This window comes from Polypterus senegalus, chromosome 5, assembly GCF_016835505.1.
Source record: "Polypterus senegalus isolate Bchr_013 chromosome 5, ASM1683550v1, whole genome shotgun sequence".
Classification (NCBI taxonomy): domain Eukaryota; kingdom Metazoa; phylum Chordata; class Cladistia; order Polypteriformes; family Polypteridae; genus Polypterus; species Polypterus senegalus.
This window is the reverse complement of record NC_053158.1, coordinates 75,835,796-75,858,927: the sequence shown is the minus strand read 5'-3', so window position 1 is coordinate 75,858,927 and position 23,132 is coordinate 75,835,796. Positions and strand designations below refer to the sequence as shown.

The 23,132-nt window shown below is 39.1% G+C and overlaps 1 protein-coding gene across 1 annotated transcript in view; it reads right to left on the bottom strand.

Annotated features, from left to right (window-relative positions):
• The window catches only part of dlgap1a (discs, large (Drosophila) homolog-associated protein 1a), an 879,958-nt gene that overhangs the window by 16,211 nt on the left and 840,615 nt on the right, over positions 1-23,132 (bottom strand). The window contains exon 11 of the mRNA XM_039754830.1: positions 12,232-12,653. Within this exon, the coding sequence (XP_039610764.1) occupies positions 12,232-12,653 (422 nt within the window). The remainder of the gene's footprint in view (positions 1-12,231; positions 12,654-23,132) is intronic.

Here is a 23,132-nt window from a genome sequence, read left to right as displayed (position 1 = left end):
CAAAGACTTAGTTATTTTGGTAAAGATATTGGGTAAAAAGAGAGAAAACAGTAAGGCAGAATTGTAGGATGAACAAATGTTAAGTCAAGAAATGATCCAGGTAGTCACTGAAAAAAATGACAAGGTTAGGGTTTTGAACACGTTTAGTTGTTTGGTTTGGTCCAATCGTTACAATTTTGAGTGCTAGATTTTTTTGAATGTATGTAGGTATTTATTTATTTATTCTCTATGTGTTTCAATGTTAAATATTTTGATTTTTAGCTTAAAAAAGTGTAACTTTAGAATAAGACATACAACATATAAAAAGTAAAGTCAAGTACATTATTGATATTGACATTAGAACACTCTAGACGAGAACAGGCCATTCAGCCCAACAAAGCTCGCCAGCCCTACTAAACTTTGCAATGCCGAAGATACATACAAACTATACATTTTTAGCACCTGCAACAGAGAGAAAGTATGTGGAAATGTTCTATACTTTCAGTGTCAAATACTATAGCATGCCACTATTAGACCTGCATAATCCAGTCAGGGACCAATGCCTACCACTGCAGCCATGAGCACAAAGAAGAGACCAGCCATAGATGTAGGCACCAGTCTCATCTCAATCACATGACTCATACACTGTGGAACTGGCCCCGGACACAGACAGACGGACATCGTTAGTTCGCCCAACACACGTGTATTTACACAAATATTTACAATTCCTTTAGTGCACGTCCCAGTGCCTCCTGTACCAACCCCCAAAGTCCAGGCCTCACAGTCACTAAATACCTTTCCTTCTGGCCGCCTCCATTCCACACTCGAGCTCCGTCCTCTTCCACCCGACTCTTGCTGATGATGGAAGGGAGGCGGCCCCTTAAATACCAGCCTGGATGGGCTCCAGCTGCTTTTCCGGCATTCCCCCGCGGCCACACCCCGTGTGGCGGAAGTGCCGGCTGCGCACCCGGAAGCCCTCTGGGTGTCCCCAGTCTTCTTCCCCCCAGCACTTCCTGGTGTGGCGGAAATGCTGAGGTCCAGGGTTCTTCAGGCACTGGGGCGCCGCCTGGCGGTGGCCACAGGCGCCTACAAGGTTGGGCTTCCAAGCCCTCTACCCGTGGCCCCCAACAAAACCAGGGCGGTCGCCCCCTCGTGGTCTGGAGGAGGCACAAGCCCTCCTCCGGTCCTCCTGGGCGTCCCGGCTGGGCTCCACCCCCAGCCGCATGCGACAACACACACACACACACAAACACCAATGGGGGGCTAGTTTACAGTTATCAATTAACATAAACATCTGGTAGGCAGCAGCATCGCCGCTTCACCACTAAGCTGCCCACACCTTACATGTTATCTTAGTGAATTAATATTAATAAAACGATGGCTAGCTTAAATTACATTTCAGATCCCATGCAAATATAAACAACAACAAATGTGTGTGGGATTGAAAAATCACTATTCACATAAAAAAAGAACTTTTGGATTTTTCGTTGTATTAATTCTTGTTCTACAATTGTGGCTCCCAAATGCTCTCTAACTTATTTCATCCAGCAGTTATTTAAAATTCATCTGACAATCACACAAAATTTTTTTTTTAATTTTTATTAATTCAAAAGTAGATTTCATAATCCTCATTTTGCCTTTTTGGGACTCCAATTGTATTTTCTTCTTGAAAAGCAAGTGTATATTTGTACAAGTCAAGTCCACGACAGAATAAAAAACTTACACTAATTGGAAAGCCTCTTGTTACATTCACAGAAGGGTTTTTGGGAAACATCTGACTGGAAAACAACAAGAAGTGGAGCCTCCAGCCAAAACCAAATGCTGTGTTCAGGTGCTTTTGAAGTTACCATTTGTGAGCACACGCCTTCTCACTTTGTTTTGTTTATGTGCATCTCTGGTTAGAGTTTTGAAAGAAAAGTGACATTACTGTTTATTTTCTGCTACATCCATGTGAACGTCAATTAAAGATTAGCCATCATTTTTTTTCTTGAACATAAAAAGTAAAGGAATTGCACTAAGGGAGTATTACATTGCTCCAAATTCAATATGGCCTTTAAATGAAAGTGATTCTGTTGGGATGATTATTATTTCTGAAAATGTTATATAATAAAATGAAGTGAGAGGTCAGCATTACATCACAACATGGCCGACTTGGGCAACAAAGTCCAAATTCTTCCACTGGATAACTACTATGAGGAAAGGCATTCATGTAGAATTTTCCACTAGGCAGCTTTTATTTGTAACATTTTCCACAGAATCTAAAAACACCAGTACTGCTGCAACCTCAAGAGAACTAGCCTCACCCAAAGTGCACCTCATGAAAGGGACCCCTAAACAGGTCATTTCAAATGAATGACATATCAGGTGACCAGAAGCCCTGAACTGACAGAGAGAAACAGCATGAGAGGGAGAATGGCGACGACTTCCAGGACCACCTTGATTCACAGGTTCTATGATCTTTCAAGGGGAGCTGCTGTGTGTTACCAGTGTGTTAGAGCCATCTCACATTACTCCAGTGAGCTCCCATCATGTAGTCTGACAAATCTGCAACTCATTCCAACAGAATCAAACACACTTGATTATGTTTTACATTGTAGGGCTGGGACTGTGCGTATGCAATATTTGAGAACTAATGAATGTTTATTCAGACGTACAGTGCACATAATGAAATGATAAGGAATAAGGAATATGATTGCTTTGGACCTCACAGACTGAAGAGAGTCTTTACATACCACAACATAATTGATACAATTTAAAAAAGAAATGAAATTATAGCTGACCTGCACCTGGAAAGTATTTATACAGCACTGCTCTGTCACGTTAATAGCAAGCTCACAATATTTAAAAATGCTAAACTGTACTGGAAAACCATCATTGCGTTGTGTAATTGACCATCCCCTGCAATTACTGGTCCTGTAATCTGACATCCACAGGTCACATGATCAGTAAATGCAGTCATCATCTTTGACATCCCCTCCAACTAGAAGTCATATAATGTGACACCGGCTTTACTCGTTGTTCCTGCATTTGAAGAATAAACCTGGAGATCCCTGTCTCTTCAAACCTTTGTTTGCATCTAAGAGCTTCACTGTAGCATTACTTTCAAAATGATCTTACTGGACAAGAATACATGCTAGCTAGAATTATTACTGTGCTTTAAACACCCAATCAGTTTGTTATTTTTTTGGTCATCATTGGTTCATAGAAGATATCTGCTGAGACAAAAAATGAGTCGTAGAAATGCTCGGGCACATCAAGTCATAATCTGTATACAATGAAATGGTTTTCATTTAATACACAGGTATGAATTAAAGTAATTTAGATTTTCAAAAGAAATTCAGTATAAAGTTGAAGGGTGCCAGAGTGAGATGTGAGCCCTTTTGCTGGTACATGCATGTGCACTTTCACGCATCCTAACACTGAGTCATATTAATCTGCATGTATTTGGGATTAGGGAGGAAACGTAGAGCACCCTGACAAAGCCAATTTATACATTAGGAATATATGCATACCCCATACCTTAAATCTATCTATCTATCTATCTATATAGTAACTTTCATTATCTATCTATCTATCTATCTATATAGTAACTTTCATTATCTATCTATCTATCTATCTATATAGTACCTTTCATTATCTATCTATCTATCTATATAGTACCTTTCATTATCTATCTATCTATCTATCTATCTATATAGTACCTTTCATTATCTTATCTATCTATCTATCTATATAGTACCTGTCATTATCTATCTATCTATATATCTATCTATCTATATAGTACCTTTCATTATCTATCTATATAGTACCTTTCATTATCTATCTATCTATCTATCTATCTATCTATCTATCTATCTATCTATCTATCTATCTATCTATCTATCTATCTATCTATCTATCTGTGTATGATATAGTGCCTCTCATGTCTATCTATCTATCTATCTATCTATCTATCTATCTATCTATCTATCTATCTATCTATCTATCTATCTATCTATCTATCTATCTATCTATCTATCATCTGAATCTGATCTTTTCTTTATAGGCTGGTGTCTGTTTCATGAGCATAGCATGTGAGGAAGAGCCCAGCACTTGATTAGATGTTAATCAACTGTCTGTGACACACAAGCACACACTCACACCACATCTTCTAGAAACATACATTTCTTAAATATATACATTTATGAAACTCATTGATGCTAGGTGTAGATTAGCCTGTTCAAGTTAAAGGTTTCATAGCTATGAATGTTCTAAAGCCAATTTAAATAGAGTCAATGAGAGATCATGTTGAGAAAATAACAGAATATTGTCATAACTTGTTATACTCAAAATTATTTTCTTTAAATTGATTCACCAGTTGACCAATTGTGGCCAGTTTGTGTTTGTTTTATATTGGAGGTAACAGGTAGAACCCCAGGCCTCTGGCCGGCTATATTAAACCGGATTGCATAGATGTTTGACAACACTAATTATAACTATTGGTTTATATATTAAAAGTGGCTAGACTGCCAGCTGCTGGCCTCCTCCACATCCTTTGTCAACTAACATACATAACATTCTTCAAGATCAATATATTTTAATATAACAAATAAATTAAAATCAGGATAAAATAGTTTTGAAGCCCCACTATTTTATGTTTGTGAAAGCCTTCTTTGTTTTTGACATTTAAAGTGCTTATTGTCCAAAAGAAGCAAATCAGTCAGCACCAGACCACTTCAGAAAAAAGCAACAAGACATCTGACACCTGAGAGACATAAGCACAGTTTGTGCTCCCAAGTACACTTGTAAAGCAATGAGAAACTAGACAAGCTTGTTGTGGCAGGTGGCTCACAAAGCCGTCACGCTTGAAGCTGCACTTTACAGCAAGCAGGTCTGTAATATTTAATGACTGAAAATCCAAGTTGATTCTTAAAACAGCTATAGCTGTGTCCAGATTACAAAAATGGCATAATGCTACGAAGCAGCACTTTATTCACCTCTTCTGAACCAAAGCCTCTACTCAAGGCTGCTTTATCGATGAGGCCTCAAGCATAAAGAGCATCAGGGCCTATCTCAGAGGAAGAGTGGAAAATGGAAAGCACAGCACAAATCGTTCATTCTTCTTTTTTCGAGGGATCTTACAAGTGCAGGTGCTAAGGTGATAAGCTCATTAAGTGCTTTATGAGAAGGAAGAGCAGCCTCTTTACCACAGAGACTATTACATATCATGAAGACAGATGTTCAGCCCATTTAGACCTTTCTCTTTTGATAGTGCCCACTGATATGCCTGGGGAAATAAAGACAAGGAGGAATATGAGAGGAAAGAATGAGTGCATTTCATTTATTACAATGGGACCTCTGGATTTGTGTACCTGTAATGATTTTGTTTACTGCAGATTTGAATAAATATGACCTATTATGTTTGCTGCATGTACACTCAATAAGCACTGCATTCTATGAGCCCACCCATTTATCTTCTATCTAATCTGCTCTTCTTTTGAAACACCATCTACTAAGATTTTTCTGTCTTCGCAGAATTACCTCAGCTAAGGCTAATAATTAAAGAAAAAAGGGCTTTCAAGTGTGTCAGTCACCAACTTCTGACACCCTTTTGCTAAGCTGGGAGCTGTGCGCTGCAGAGCAGGTTTGGACCAAATGCCAGAAAGTACTCCATCAATGGCCTAAAATGACTTTGCATAAGGACTGTGGACTCCCTGAGGGTTATTTTTTTCAGGAATTGTCATCACAATGAAGTTTTGTTTTCCTATTCTAGGCTGACACAAGCCATCAAGCACATGTTGTTATGGAGCACTTCATTTATTATCTCTATGCATATTTACAATTCTTACAATACAAATACAGTACGTTAACTTGGTTGTTTTCCTAGGGCTTAATTCTCACCAAATCTATTAAATTGTAATGGTTTAAAAGGAAGACTTATGTAATATTTTAGAAGTTGTTTTGCGTTTCATGGCCTTCTCTTCCAGCTATCATTTCCTTATTATATTGTAATATGGCCATTAAGTCTGTCCATAATACTTACATTTATAAACAGGCTGTAATTATGGCCAAGACAAAGACAAAATAAAATCTACAGAGTTATCTTCTTTGTGTGAATTGTCATCTAGCTGAAAGGGGTTCACTAAACTACAGCGCATAATTTCTTCAGGCGTCCTGTTTTGTACTCGTGGATCGTCATATATTTCGCGTTTAGCACAAAGTTCAGATTTTTCAAAAGTAAATGAGACCCAATTTTATTGAGGACATTGTCAACAGAACAGAAAGCATCAAGAACAGTACCTTGGCCTGGAGATTAGTAACGGTTGTCTGGAATATGTTTGTGTGTCACTGAGTTTGCACCTTTCCCTATTCCTAATAATGGTACAATGATTTAATTTGCAAGGCCGGCCAGTGGTACAAGAGGAGGGGAGCACCTGGCTTGGACAGGCTGTACGGGGAGAAGCCAACCCTATGTAAAGCCAAGAGGGAAAGAGATTAACACCACATGGAAAATGTCACGTGAACCCGGTAACAAATTATTTTCCCTTTCTGGTGAAGGTATTCGGGAGAGGACCTGACGGGCCAGACCTTTGATCTGGACATTTCCCAGAACAGGAGGTATGGTTCAGCGCATCATTCCCCACCACAGAGTGAGATAGTCATCCCTTACAGAGAATATTTAAAGGACTACGAATACATTCTTTTTTCTTTTTCTCTTTCTCAAATTTATGTATTAGTGGCATATGTGGTTAAGTGTTTTGTGCTGTGATTTGTGTGGGATGGGAAACGCTGCAGCGCGATAATATGTATATAGGGTTTTTTGTTACAGTAAGTGTGTGTAATTTCTTCCAATAATCTTTTTAAACTTAACTCTGCATTTACTGGTGTGTTTCTGTATTTGGGGTGGTGCAGTAGGAAAGCAGTGTGGGTCGCTCGCGCCCCGGATTATTATTATGTTTTTCTTTCTTTGCTGCCGCTCTAGGAGGGCAATGCATATTATAATCGTGCCAGCTCTAGGAGCGGTACAGTATTAACTAACTTTATGAGAATATCAAAAGCAAATGCAGAGGGGATGTCATCTCAATGGGCTTCTTTAGTTACCCATCCACAAACTGAAAAAAGACTGACAAATGGCTGAGGGTTGTAAAGGGTATTCACTGATGGAATCAATGATTGTTTTTTAACTCATTCATTCAAAACTCCAACGAGACAGGATGCCTGCCAGGATTTTTGTGGTAAGGAAGAACCAAGAAATTATTGAACTGCTAGAATCAGGTGATAATAATATAGGATTCACAGGGTTCTGGATCAGTGAATCAACAAAGAATAAACCTTTTTAATTTCATGTGAAATGTGTGTTTCAAACTTCAAGAAGGAAGTACTTAGTAGGAGGTACATTTTAAATAATATTTAAATGATACTCAACGCAACACAACAAAAAGCAATTAGGGAACCTTAAAGATCTCAGTGGACGAATTTAGATAAAATTAAGAAAGTGAAAAAAAATACTTGTACACAGTACTTCAGTTGTAAATGCTGAGGTGCTGGAGCTCATGGTGACTGCCTAAGAAAGACATCAATTGGCTGCAGTTAGTGAAGAATGCAGCAAGAAGAATCTTAACTAGAAAAAGAAAATCTGAGCACATCTCACCAGTTTTAGGGTCATTACATTGGTTACCTGTGTCGTTCAGAATTGACTTTCAAATATTACTAATGGTTTATAAAGTCTTAAATAATCTTGACTCTGTCCTGTATTGTTGAATGCCAGTCCCCCTACACTCCACATGGACACCTTAGATCATCAAATAAAGGTCTGCTTATAATTCAAGCTTGAAAGAAGTGGTGAGGCTGCCTTTTGCTGTTATGCACCTAAATTCTGGAAAACTTTACCAAAAGAAATTCTGCAGGCTAATACTGTGTGTCATTTTAAAAAGTGCTAAAAACCCATTATTTTAATTTGGCTTTTTCGTAGCTACATTTCAGCTGTATTCCTTATAGACTATATGGGCATAGAATTATCATATTCTTCAGGGATCTGCATCTGTATTAATGTCTGCTATTCTCTGCTGTCTTTTCTAGTTCTGTGGTCGTGATCTGTGCCACCACCACCTGATCAAGGCACTATGAAGCCCTCTGAAATGATGGAATAAAAGCGGGTGTCTCAGATGTCCACAAGGCCGACTTTATTAAATACTATCGTGTGAAGCACGAAAACAAAGATGGCTGATTTAGAAGTGTTTATGTTGGGTAGAATGCCCAGTGGGGGCTGGGTGGTCTTTTGGCCTTGGATCCCCTGCAGATTTTTTTTTTTCTCCAGCCCAATTGGAGTTTTTTTTTTCTTTGGTCCTCCTAGCCATCTGACCGTACCTATACATCCATTATCCAACCCGCTATATCCTGACTGTTGTTACTTATTCTTAAATATTATTGCCTGAACTTAATTGTTTTTCTTTTCTTGTAGCTTTCTCTTTATTATCTTGTAAAGCATTTTGACGTACATTGTTGTATGAAAATGTACTATAAACAAATGTTGTTGCAGTTGTTGCCCAGTGGCAGAACAAGAGTGCATCAACAATGTCAACTTGCACAGCATTGTCCATGTTCATTCAGCAAGAGTTAACACGTTTTACAGATTTTTTTTCTTTTGTTTACGTGACAGAGTAGGATGCGTCACATGACTACAAATTGTCACATCTATGACAGTACAGGAGGTGACAGTACAAATACATTTTTATCCTTTGGGGGAGTCATATTGTCACACGTGTGCATTGGAAACAACATCAGGGCTTGTCAACTGGTAATTTTGCTGCTGTCTTGTAATGCCTTCCCCCCACAGATCCAGAAACCAACATCTCACAGCACAAGACATCACTTCTAGTTCTGGGACTCCTGAACCCACCTCTTCTGCCTCAGTGTCTTCATAACCAGTATTACTGCCATTTTCCACCAGTCTGATTGGAGACTCGGATCTGTAAAGATGTTTCACGTCTGACATGTTAATTAGTGCTTACTGTTTTGCCTTACATGATACAGGCTTTGTCTGGTGGTTCTCCAAACACTGTATCTGTGTCTTTGGGCTTTATTTACAACATCTTGAAATCAAACCCTTTATTAGCGATAGTTAGCTTCTATATGAAGTAGTCCCTAGTGTCAGGTTTTCTTTCTGGTCATTTTTGAACTCCTTTTTGTTTCCGCCTTTGATTCTGTATTTTGTTTGAATTTTCTTTTGGTGCTCCTGGCTTTGACCTTCTCTTCCCTGACTATGACTTTTGGCTCACATTATCGTCTCCAGCTTATCTCCTTTTTGTCTCTTCATATACCTTGTGTATCATAGCAATTATGTTAGCCCAATAAATACATGAAACCAGTAACATATACAGTTGTACTTGTGTGCAAGTAAATTATCATTTCACTTGGATATCTTGCAGGCTTAAACTGTTCTGCTGTCTACACTCAGTTCGGCACACTCCTGTTGCAGTTTTCACTCTCCTCTACCTCTTATGAAGCGTCTTCATTCCCATTTCTTTTATCACTTAACCTCCATGACTGCACCATAACGAGCTTTTTTTAACTACACAGAAATGATGATTTTTTCCAATTTGTGCATCTTCCAGTGTTTCTGACACTATTTTTAATTTTTCATATCAGCCAGTCAATAAACAGATTGCTGCAATGTTAACTATTCTACTTTTATAAAGTTTATATAAAGTCTGTATAATAAACTTTGTTTATTTAAACATTTTGAAAATTTAAAAACAAATATTTTATGCAGATTTTGGAGTTCTGGAGAATATTTCCTGGAGTATTAAATCAAGTTACAAGAGATTTGGTCAGCTCCTGCATAAATGAAGTGATGGCTGCAGAATGGCTCAAAAGAAATAGTTCAATGATAATCATAAAGCTCATGAGTGCACAATAGGTACAGCTAAGTCGTCATCATTACTGGTTTAAGCATCATTTTCTGGGTTTATGCAGATTAGCTGATGCTCCCCTGTTTTTTTTCCTTTCTCTGCTCTCTCCAAAAACCATCTCCAAGCATATCTTCTTCCGCTTCATCCCCTGCACCTCTTAGTGCAACTCTTTACCCAACCATCCTCTGGCTTTTGCTCCACATGTTCAAACCACCTTAGTCCGCTTCTTCTCAGCATAACACCCCCCACACTCGTAATTCAGCATGCATTTTCCTCTTAGTCTGTGGCACTCCACAGATCCTCCTGATCATTCTTAACTTAGTTCCTTCCAGCTTTGCTTTATATTCTGCCATCACCTGCCATATCATATTTTCACAGAGCACACCTTACACAGCTTTCATGACATTTTCCCATCAGTGCCAGAGATGCTCCTATAGAAGCCAGAATGGATGACAGCTCCTGGAATTTCTTCCGTGCACTTCTCACTCTGTGCCTGCACCTGCATTCATACTCAACAAGTCACCTAAGTATTACAACTTTTCTGCTTTCCTCAAAACAATTTTATTGCTGATATCTACGTTTACACTTTTTATATCAGCATTCTGCTCTTTTCTCCCACACTTTCCATAAAGTTTGCACTTGCCGACTTTAGACTCAACTTCACACCATTGCACCTTTGCATCCACTTACATACTTCTATCTTTTTAAAGTGAGGCTTTGTATCATTCTCACATTTCTGCTGTTATCACACAATATAGTAATGTGCCATTATGGGTTGACTTTGCTTACATTAGGTCAAAAACATTAAATTAAAATTCTGCCTTATTAATTGGTGGTATGAGAGGAATTCCTTATCAGAACATGAACAGAGTATGTTTTACTATCAGTGATGACTGCTCTCTTCTTGTAAAATCCTTCTATTCATCGTACAAGTATTAATAACATTTACGCAACAGTAGAAGTCCAATGTAATGGTTGCTTTACATGACAAGGAGTCATTAAGCATAAAGCACAGGATCAAATACACAAAATATAAAAAAAAAAATAAAGTACTCAAGTCATATCTAATTTGGACATGTTAGGAGCTATGCTGCATTAGTTTAAGCATGGCCTAGATTTCTCTCTCTCATGTTTCTTCTTCCCATTGCAATTTGCTCCACATTTCTTCTGCTCTCTTTTTTAAGTTAAAGTTAAGGTAGAAGATAGAATTTGCAAATGGATTCCAAAGGTAACTCTGATTGCCTCGATTGCCTGATTTGTTAAACATTTTTGATCAGTCTGTGAGGTGTTAGGCAGATTATCAATATGGCCATTTTTACTGACTATCATCATTACACTTACTTCACTTAAATTACAAATCTGAAAAAGTATTTGCTATTTCTAATGCTCTAATTCATATTTTTCCTCAGACTTTGTTTAGTTATTCTACGAAGCCCTGTAGGTGTCAAGCACAACAAAAAAAATCTGTTGGAATGAATTATTAACTCATTCGTATAGATTTTCATTTTTTTCCCCAACTCTTATTTCAGTAGTATGGAGCCCCATTCTGTATGAATTCGTTCAAACAGATTATTATTATTTTTCCCCCTTGCAGTCCAGTTCTTATTACGGAGCCCCATACGGTTTTCCTGGCATAAAGTTTAGTGAACTTTAAGGTGTGTGTTAAAATCAGTGAACTGGAAGAGGAACGAGTTTGAAGAACACCGTGGTTAAAACGTTTTTTTGAGGAGTCCTGAAAAGAGTTTCAAACGTAGGTGAAGTTACAAGAATGGATATATGGAATTTCCTCTGAGAACGTGATGTTCCAGAGTCAGTGGTGTAAATGTTAATAGAAGAAAAGGTACATTTAAAATCTAGTCAAAAATAACACTGAACAGTGCAGAATAGACTGAAATTATTGGCTGGCTATACCCTTCTAGTTCACTAAACTGCACACCAGGAAAAACTACGGCTACTGAAATAAGAAGAAAAAATCAGTTTGGAAGAATTATTAATCTTTTTGAACAAAGTAACTCGCTTGAACAGATTAATAATTCGTTCAAACAGATTTGTTTTTTTTTGTGTGTGACATGGGGCTCCGTATAATTCAAACCCATTTCCTAAAATTGGAAAGCAGTTATATTGAACTGATATTTTATTTGAGGACAATGGAACAATGTTGCCCACCTTCAAATGACACCTTCACGAGCAGAAGCTTCCTTCACTGTACTTTGTAATTGTCCACACTAAACAGAGGTTCTCATTGTTAGTCAAACAGCATTCCACATAAAATAAAATAAAACAATCACCTGCCTCAATTCTCTTAACTTTGACAACTATGTCTCACTGCCCAAACCCCGTTTTCAAGGACCTACTATCTTACTTTCATCAGGCAAGTCATTTTCTCGTTCCTCCCTCTCCATCTGCTGGCACCAGCCTTCCATCCGATCGGTCTCTGCTTGGAGAAGCTTTAGAAACCAGCGTCCATCTCTATGGCACACGGACCTCTGAACTACCTCCATATGGTCATCAGTAACACTGTCAATCCAGGGGTCTGGTGGTGGTAAGATAGAAGGGTCAAAGCCAGCAAAGTCATCATCTACAGCGCAGACATGGTAATGGTTCCCTGAGCCCTGAATGCTGACAGTAGAAGTGCTGGCATCCCGGGAATATTGTCTAGATATGGAACTGGAGGTGGGATGGTCTATTTCTGGAGAATTTAATGGTCCATCTAAGATCTCATGGGTGTCCAGGTCAGCTTGGACTGCCGTCGTCACGCTGTTGGATCGGGTGAATCTTCGATAACTGAAAAAATAAGGAAAAGAGAAAAATGTCAGCTTTGCTGACAACAGTTTCTACAATCAAAAGACTTACTGCTTGATAAAGCTTAAATAAATGTTTATTACTTGCTTCCTCAGTTCAGGTCTGGGAGCTTGTAAGGTATTTGGTTAAACCATACTATGAAACTGTCTGCAGAACTCTTATAAACTTTTCAGCTAAAAAATGAAAATAGCCACATTCTAATCCATGTTTAATCTCCTCAGGTATTTTACACAGGCTATCTGACACTAACTGGTGCAAAAGAAAAGACAGGCCTTAAACACATAAACAAACTGTCACACAGTACAAAATGGTTTTGATTTGACTGGAAATGTCACAGGCTACTATGGCAAGCAACAAAAACAATGGGGGACTGCAAAGAGACACAAGTGAATACTGAGGGAATGTTTTCTATAGTCTTCAGTCAACCAAATGGTACAGATTTAAATAGTAAGAAGAAACAGATGTACTTGTAAGAAAGTCAGACAACAATGCTCATTTGTTACATGGTGGACCAAAGATAAGATCTGAACCCAAAGCAATTTGACTCTAGTCCAGAACTCCTTACTTAATCTACATAGGCTCCTTTTGAGCGCCTGGACTACAGAACCTATAAGGATGAGGTAAACATTTTTCCCACAGGCACTGAGTCATCATACAGTACATTAATATAGAGTTGACGAGAAAAGTCTGCTTCCATGTACATTTGTCCATCAGTATCAGATCTGCCTAATCCAGTTAGGGTTGCGGGAAGATGGAGTCTGTTATGACCTTATTAGGTGCAAGGCATGAACCAACCCTGGATGAGACACCAGCCTTTTGCATAATCAAGCACACTGATTTAATTTTCAGTCAGCAATTATTCTAAAGATATGGTAGAAAACAAAAAAATTGAGAAAAAAATACAGCCTGACATGGGGAGAATTTGCGAAATTTAAACAGACAGTGCCCCAGCACAATGAAGCAACAGTGGTAACCACTGGGCCACCATACCACCCTACTTTCATTTACCATGGTTAATTCAGACTATTTTGCTTTTAATCAAAAGTATCCTAATGTATGTTATTAATAAATACAAGTTAGAAAATGTATGTATGGAACAGATTTTCAAATGTGTTCTGGGACTTAGTAAACTGATTTTAAAGTTAGAGCATTTTCAGTATTTTTAGTTACTTTATCAAAGAGTCAGTTATGTTTATTGAACACTTTTGTAACTATTATATACAAAAATAACATCAATATTAGAATGCAATTAAATGTTTTACTAGATTACATTAAATAACCCAGCCACAGAGGATGCACAAACCAGTGTGTTTCTTCATGCCGATCCCAAGGCCGGATAAATGGGGAGGGTTACGTCAGGAAGGGCATCCGGTGTAAAATTTTGCCAAATCCATATGCGGACGGATGATCCGCTGTGGCAACCACTAACAGGGGCAGCCGAAAGAAGAAGACTAGATTACATTAAATACATGCTTTTTAACAGCACTTCACGATGCCATGTAGTTGAAAATGCATCCCAAATAAGCTTGGAGTAGCTCGATAGCTACCATAGACAGCAGACTCCAGTTCAGATTCTAAACTTGTATTGATTGATGTCCAGTTGTTAGTTGCTGGGTTTGACATGTCTGACTAATTGCAGTCCAAATTTTTTCCACATAACATTACAGATGTACCCAAAGATGATTTAGAATCTGTTGAAGTCTCAAAGTAACCAAGCTAAACAGCACCTCAGGAACTTTGCCGATAAATTACAATGCCAGAGAAATATTAAATCATTATAATGTGCAGATAATGTAGCCGCGAAGTTGTTTTTTGTGTCACGTAAATACTATGTATATACTGTATTTCCTCACTCTGTACTTACAGAGCTTTTAAATTAATTTGTAGCTAAGCAGCTTGAGAAGTAATGCAGTGTAGCTTAGGTTCTCGTATACAATTTGGCTAACTTATTCTGGGAATCTGTTTTGCTGTCAGAGTTGTAAAAGAAGAAAATAAATACAGTAAGTAGAGGTGTACTCTCTCAAGGTAAATATGAAAAAGTAAGCTAATCGGTAATTGAAGTCACACAGAATGTTTTTCAGTATTAATACAGACAAGCTTCACCAATCCTTTTCAGTACGTGATTTCTGAATTTTGAAAACTTTGCACAGTGCATTCTACTTGAGGTATTTCTATAAAACTTAAAACTTTTTGCAATAAATTTCCTTGAAGAACAACCCGTTTGCATCAGGATTCACTGTGTCCGGTCATACAATGAAGCAGTCGACTTTATGAATATGAGTGTTTACACGGTCAGGTGGCGTGAAGCGCAATAGAATCAGACTGTTAAAGCTGGGTGACAGTTCAGTAGTTACACTGTATATGAAATGATTACTAATATCATCTGTGATTTGCGGAGCATTTTCAGGGAAAAAATTATTAAACTTGGGGCCATTTTTGACTTCCTCTATGAGAAATAAATAAATATGCAATAAATCACTTTATTAAATTTGTTTAATTTGAAGATGCAACAAACAACATGAAAAAGCAGCACAGATCATATTCCAAATTACTTTATGTGCTAATGTACTAAAATGTTGACAACTGGACAATCATAGGTCAGCATTAAAAACAAATGAAATTTTAAAAATCATACTGTGCCACTTATCTCTTTTTGGTTTTAGAAACAAACAAAATTTAATGTAACTCATCAATTGTCAGTGAATATATACTGAAAGCATTTTGTATGTGAATCTCATCCATAAAGGAATAAAGGAAATTCATAAATCAGCACATCACATCTGTAATTCACGCCTCCACACTGCAGATACTAACAGCTCACAAAAAGACAAACTGGGTGCAGATTCTCTGTGCTAATTCGCTGGCTAATTGAGTCTCACTGCATGTAAAACATACTGTAAGCTTTGTACTTGGAGGTGCTATGAATGTGGTGTTCTTCCTAAAGAACATGTTTGTAAGGAAAGGATCGGGAAATGAAGCCCAGAATCAAACAGCTAAACAAAACAATTTTGGTTGGGAACGCAAAAAAAGGTCAAAACTAGGAAGTAACCTAAAAAAAAAACTTCAACTAAGCTAAAGATGTTAGACAAAATTTGTGATCAAAAGTGAGAAGAAAACTTCCTGGCTACATAATAATACCCTTTCCCTAAATACGTAAAAGAGCAAAAGGTTCTGTTTTTGAAAGTGAATCATCCAAAGTTTGGAAGCTTGTTTCATTGTATCCCCGTCTTTTATAAAGCTCGAGTAGTGACATCACACATTAATGGTGCTGACAAAATGTGACCAGCAAATGATATTATTGTCACAAACAACAAGGCTGCTGCCATACAACAAAGACCCAAATGACACTGAGAAAATACCACACAAAACTAAAAATGAATAAAAAAATACAACAGTAGGAAAAATTATTCCCAGTAATCAAATGCTAAGATTCACACCAGAAAGACAATGGTGCTGCTTATAAAAGCTACAATATATTCTTTCAAGGACTCATTGAAGCCTTTCACATTTTCTGTTACTTTCCTGTTTTTTTGGTCCTCTTTTGGTAATTATTTTTATTTAGATTGGAGTCAAATATGGTGAAGCCTTCCTTTGGTCTGTGGTCCTCAGGTGCTGCAGCTGAGGGAAATGAAAAGACCTGTCTGTGGCTCGGCGCTTTGTTCTGTAATTGCTGTAGCCATTTTTCGATTGATCTCTAGGCATTTAGCATGGCATTGTTTTAGGGTCTTCAGGTTTTGGGCTTTATGGTTTTGTGATTCTTCTTTGGTGAGGGTCAATGTTTATTGGATAAGAAATGTCTAGCTTTGACTGTTTAAAGGATTTTTGCTTTTGGATTCTGATTTTGGCTTTTCCAGCTCTTAGTTCTGTTTAGTTCTCCTTATTAGTTCACGTCTTTTATGTTTTTAGTGTGGTTTCTTTGGATAATTGTTTTCCTTGTATTTTTCTCCCGTCGTTTGTTTAATCCTTAATAGTTGAAGTGTATTTAATTATTGTTTAATACACACATAAGTGGTTTGACGTTTGGGAAGGATTTTCATGGTTTTGACCTTCCCCTCTAAGCTAAATCCAGAGATACAGGCTGAATCGCAGAAACTGATTGATGGGCACAACAAAATACCAAAACAGACTGCACACTTCAGACTGTTCCAAAAAAAAGTGCGGCATTTGAAATAACTAGAAGTGTGTATGAAAATCAAAATGCCAGAATGTAAAACAAGTGACATTACTATTTCATTAGATCAAGAAGTTGCTATGTCAATATGCCAAATGCTGAAGTACATTTTGGGCTTTTAGAAAGGGTTGGTAATTAGAATTAGGCAATTCTGCATTTGTATGAAGAAATGTAGCGTATAAAACATTTGTGTAGTTTATACAAATGAAAAAAAATGGTGAAAATACAAAATGTTACGTTACTTCAGTGTGACATGGTGCCACGCTGGTTGGCACAAGCATCTCACTGGTCCAATGAACTGGCTTAAAAGCCTCTCTGTATCTCTGTATGGAGTGTACAGGTCCCCTCTGTGTCTACATGTGTTTTCTCTGCGTACTCTGAGGTGTAAAACGGGCCAGGGTGAGGAAATGTTAGTGTGTGCCTTGTAACAGGCTGGCTCTCTATCCAGGTTTATGCCTTTCTATGAAAGGCTGTGACACTACACCACCCAACAATTAAATTAAGTGGGTTCAGTAAAGGATTGGTTCCTGCCTTGTGCCCTGTGTTGGCTGGGATTGGCTCCAGCAGACCCCCGTGACCCTGTGTTCGGATTCAGCGGGTTGGATAATGGATGGATGGGTTCAGTAAATCTGTGGACAGACATTTCATTTAAAAAGATGTACAATTACCCCTAATCCTTAACGTGCTCTCTTTATGGTGACACGTGATGGTTCATTACTGCTTAATGAACAATCTACTAGATAGATAGATAGATAGATAGATAGATAGATAGATAGATAGATAGATACTTTATTAATCCCAAGGGGAAATTCACATAATCCAGCAGCAGTATACTGATACAAAGAAACAATATTAAATTAAATAGTAATAAAAATGAAAAGAATTAAAATAAAATTAATGTTAGCATTTACTCCCCCGGGTGGAATTGAAGAGTCGCATAGTGTGGGGGAGGAACGATCTCCTCAGTCTGTCAGTGGAGCAGGACAGTGACAAAAGTCTGTCACTGAAGCTACTCCTCTGCCTGGAAATGACACTGTTAAGTGGATGCAGTGGATTATTTATGATTGACAGGAGTTTGCTTAATGCCCGTCGCTCTGCCACAGATGTTAAACTGTCCAACTTTACTCCTACAATAGAGCCTGCCTTCTTAACAAGTTTGTCCAGGCGTGAGGCGTCTTTCATCTTTATGCTGCCACCCCCGCACACCACCGCGTAGAAGAGGGCACTTACTGCTGTATTGTACACTACACTACAGATAAAAAGAGAATGTATTACTTTACTTACAATTATAAAGAATTATGTTCACCTTGCAACAAACTTCTCTAGAATTTGGCAGACATATATTAATGCTGTCCTTACTTAATTGAGCATGTGGAACCTTTACAAACTTTAGGTTGCCTCTGTATTTTTGAGTGATCATTTCATATTAAATCTTCTGATTTCTTTCTTTCTATATATGAAGTCATATAAAAAAGTAAGCACACCCAATGATCCGAGGACATAACAAGGTTTGATTTTCATTTAAACAAGGTCCAAAAATATAGGTGATGTAAGAAACATCATGCCAGATTTACATTTTATACTCCATTGTGTAAGTTAATTTACCAACTGTAAAGCACAGTGGTGGAAATTGTACGGTTTGGGGCTGCATCAGGGCCTAGGCAGCTCACCATCCTAGAATCCCCTATGAATTCTTCATTGTAGCAGATGTTGCTTGAGGATAATGTGAGACCATCTGTCAAAAAATTCAAGCTACACCAAAAGTGGACCTTGCAACATGACAATGATCCTAAAAATAACAGTAAATCCAGCAAGAAATGTCTGAAAAGGAAAAATGGATGGTTCTGTAATGGCCAAGATCAGAGTCCTGTCAAGATGCTGTGGATGGATTTGAAAAGGGCTGTGCATACAAGACACCATTCAGACTCGCCCCGCTGAAAGCATTCTGCATGAAAGAGTGGATAAAAGTTTTGCCTAGTCGAGTCAGAAACTGCTAGACGGTTATACTTGAGGGTGCAACCAGGTATTACACCCATTAAGGTGGACTTAATAATTTTTTCCAAAGACAGAAATTGCATATCTAATAATAAAAACAATAACTTTTATTTATATAGCTCCTTCTCTTCATATTTCATTGAACATATTATTTTAAAGCTAAATTTTCATTTTTTTTTATATCACCTATCTATGGATAATGATTAACTGAAGATCTTCATATAGCCACATATGTTATGTTGTGTGAGGAACTTTTCCGATTTGGGTACGGCTGCCGATCCTAATGTGAAGTTTGAGACCTTCTGTGACAAGACCCTGAAGGTTGCTGAGGGTTGTGTTGGTGTTACCGGTGTTCCCAGAAGGAGGTGTTTCATCTCGCAGGGCACCCTGGATATCATCGAGAGGTGTTGCAGCGCATGGCTCAATGGCAACTCTGGTCTGTACTGGGAAATGAGAAGGACGGCTGTGAGGGCTCTGAGGGCAGATAAAGAGGCGTTTGTTAGAAGAATCTGTGAGCAAGTGACACACCATCTGTGGTCTAGCGACCTACGTCCTGCTTACAGAAGAATCGAAGCAGTATACACATCTGAATCTGTTCCTCGGTGAGTTGCAGTCAGGGCGGCTGATGGAACGGTCCTTAAGGATGACACTGCAGCTGTGACCCGCTGGGCTGGCTACTTTGAGCATTTGTTCAAAGTTGATCCTCTGGCTAGGATGTTGGATATCTCTGGGTCCACGGTTCTTGAGGCTGATCCTCCAATTAGCTGTGAACCACCCAATCTCACTGAGATTGCACAGGTGGTGAACCAGCTGAGGGGGGGAAAGGTTGCAGGGATCTGTGGTATCCAGGGTAAACTTCTCTAGGCTGGTGGTAAGGCTGCCCTCCTGGCATTGCAAGGAATCTTTGCTTCTATTTGGGAGACTGGCACCATCCCAACTGACTGGAAAACGGGACTTGTCGTCCCTATCTGGAAAGGGAAGGGTGATCGCCTGGATTGCAGCAACTACAGGAGGATAACACTGCTCTTGGTGCCGGGTAAGGTCCTTGCTAGGGTCATCCTCAATAGGATCCGTGACCACTTGCTCACCTACCAGCAAGCGGAACAGTTCGGTTTTACGCCTAAGAAGTCTACCATCGACCGCATCCTGGCACTGAGGGTTCTCATGAAGCGCAAACATGAATATCGGCAGAGTTTCTTTGCAGCCTTTGTTGATTTTCTCAAAGCGTTTCACTCAGTTGATCGAGCTGCCCTGTGGGACATCCTGAGGGTTCGTGGGATCCCCTCAAGGTTGTTGGATATCATGGCTGGGCTGTACACTGGTACTGAGAATGCTGTGCTGAGTGGAGGCAGGACCTCTGCATTTTTGGGAAAGCATGGGGGTTCATGAGGTCGCTGGAAAGGGGTGTGTGGTGCTCCTGATATCTATGCAAAAGGACGAAGGTCCAAGTCTTTAGAGTCCTGGTGCTACTGATGCTGATGCTATGCAGTGACCTGAGATGAATACTGGGCTCCTTTGGCACTGTGTCTCTCGGGAAAATCCTTGGGCACCGTTGGTTTGACTTTGTGTCAAATGAGCGGTTGCTCATGGAGTCTCGAATGAGGCACATTACCTGCATTGTGAGGGAGCGTCAGTTATGGCACTACGGCCATGTGGCACATTTCCCCGTGGGTGATCCGGCTCGTAAGATCCTCATTGCTGGGGACCCAAGTTGCTGGACCAGGCCAAGGGGTCACCCACGTAACACCTGGCTGCGGCAGTTAGAGGGTCATATCCGGAGGGTGGGACTGGACCGTGTGTCTGCCTGGGGGGTTGCAAACCGGGATCCCGAGTTGTTTCATCGTGTAGTGGGTGTGGCAACGCACTGTGCCAGTGCATGCTCCCCAACTTGACTTGACTTGTTAAGAAAAAAACATTTCCTGGGGTGTACATACTTTTTCACAAGATAATAATGGGTAGGGAAACAGATGCTGAATTTAATTTGAATAAGAGGTCACTCTGTAGGTCTGATTAACTGCTAGCCCATTTGTTGTAATGTAATTTATAAAACAAATTAAATTGGATTTATGCACACAAAGAAAAATTCAGTCAAACGTGATTTAAGGATGACAGCATAGTGGTGAACTTGAAACCTTCTTATTGAAATTTAAAGGGCTACTTCTGCTGTCAGTCCCAAGAAGCAATATGCCAGCTGTAAAAGAATATAGAATGGCGCAGAATGAGACATGTGGGATTGAATTAAAGAGGCCTCTGCAACAGCTTTACAAAATATGAAAAAGATCTGAGTTACTTCTTAATATTTATGTTAACAATGTGAAAATATTCACAAATTATGCAATTCAGACATTTCAAGTGCAATTAAAAGGTATCTACACTGTCAAGTACAGCCTTAACTATCCTGCTCTGTGTAGGCTGGATGCGACCAGGTCACCTCCTCAAGCCTGCTTTGCTTTGCCAGCACCCTGTATTGTTACACAGATAAGAAAGAATGGCACATTAAAGCAGATACACAGCCATAATGATGAATATTTAAAAATTCTTCAGTGCCATTATTTATTCCTTCATTTCCAAAACCCAAGTGTTGGGGTGAGCACCAGTAAAAACTCAAGACATCAAGGCAAACTCTTATCTGGCAAATGCTAAAACACAAGAAACAGTAGAGCTGTGACCCAAGCTACTAATAAGGCAGGCACTTGCATATCTGTTGGTCTTGGCTTGAAGATTTTTTTTTAATAAAGTGAAAAGAATTTAAATTAAATAAACGTAAGGGGTGGTGGAACACTAATCAGTTAAGCATTGAAGAGATGGCCCATAACAAGAGGTTGTTGCCACTATGAGCAGACATCCAGCAGATGAACTAACATCAACAGAGGAAATGTCTTTGAACCCAGGAGGCTGAATCTGCGAGGCTACTGGGCCAATATGCCACTCCAAATTAAACATGTTATCACGCATTGATTTATCAGTCAGTTGGGTTGCATTACTAAATGAATTCTGGGGACCTGATCTGCAGCTGACCATGAGGTGACTTAACCAATGGCAGTCAAAGTGTCAAGTGCCTAAGAGATACAGTAATGTGAACGGGTGGTTCTGGTGAACTAACTAAAAAATCAATTCAAAGGGCCACACATTATTGCCTAATGTAGAATTCCAAAACTGGAGTTCTGCCTCTTCATTTCAATTTAGTCAAGTCAGGTCAGGTCAGGTTGGGGAGCATGCACTGGTACAGCGCGTTGCAGCACCCACCACATGACGAAACAGCTCGAAATCCTGGTTGGCAAAAGGTAGACTCACAGTCTAGTCCCACCCTTCAGAAATGACCTTCTATCTGCCACAGCCATGTGTTACGTGGACGTCCTCTTAGCCTGGTTCAGGCACTTGGTTCCTCAACAATAAGTATCTTGGGAGCCGGATCACCCTCAGGGAATTGCACCACATGGCCGTAGTGCCGTAACTGATGTTCGTTCACAATGCAGGTAATTTGTGCCTCATTCGGGACTCCATGAGCAACCACTCATTTAACACAAAGTCAAACCAATGGTACACAAGGATTCTCCGAAGAGACACAGTACCGAAGGAGTCCAGTCTTCTTCTCAGGTCACTGAATAGCATCCATGTCTCACTACCATATAGCAAGACAGGAAGCACCAGGACTCTAAAGACTTGGACCTTTGTCCTTTTGCATAGATATCGGGAGCGCCACACACTCCATTCTAGTGATCTTATGACCCCCCCAAGCTCTCCCAAATTGATCTACTGACTTCATAGTAAGAGTCACCAGAGACATGAATGTCACTGCCAAGGTAAGTAAACCTCTCGACAAGGTCGACACTCTCTCCGCAGACAGACACACTGCTGATGGCTGTGCATAAGAGGTCATTAAAGGCCTTTTTTAAAGTCAGCAGGACAAAAAATGTTTACTTTCATAGAAAGCACACACACAGATCCAGCACAGTCCTCACAATTAATATTATACCCATCAAACCATTTTTTGATCTCCACCTCAGGGTCATGGGAAGTCAGAACCTAAGCCAGGAAGAAGCAACACCATTACAGGCCACAAGTCCATTGCAAGAAAATATGACATAAAATTCTTTTAGATAGCAACCATGCTCATCTATATGTTATTATAGCACAGTCATATATACTTTAACTCAAAAGAACCAGACATCACTTGATTTAACATATTGCTCAAAATTATACCTGATTTTATACATTTTCTATTTGTGAACTTTGTTATATTTAATATATGTAACAGCAGTAAATATGTATTTTTTTCATTTAAGCTTTAACTT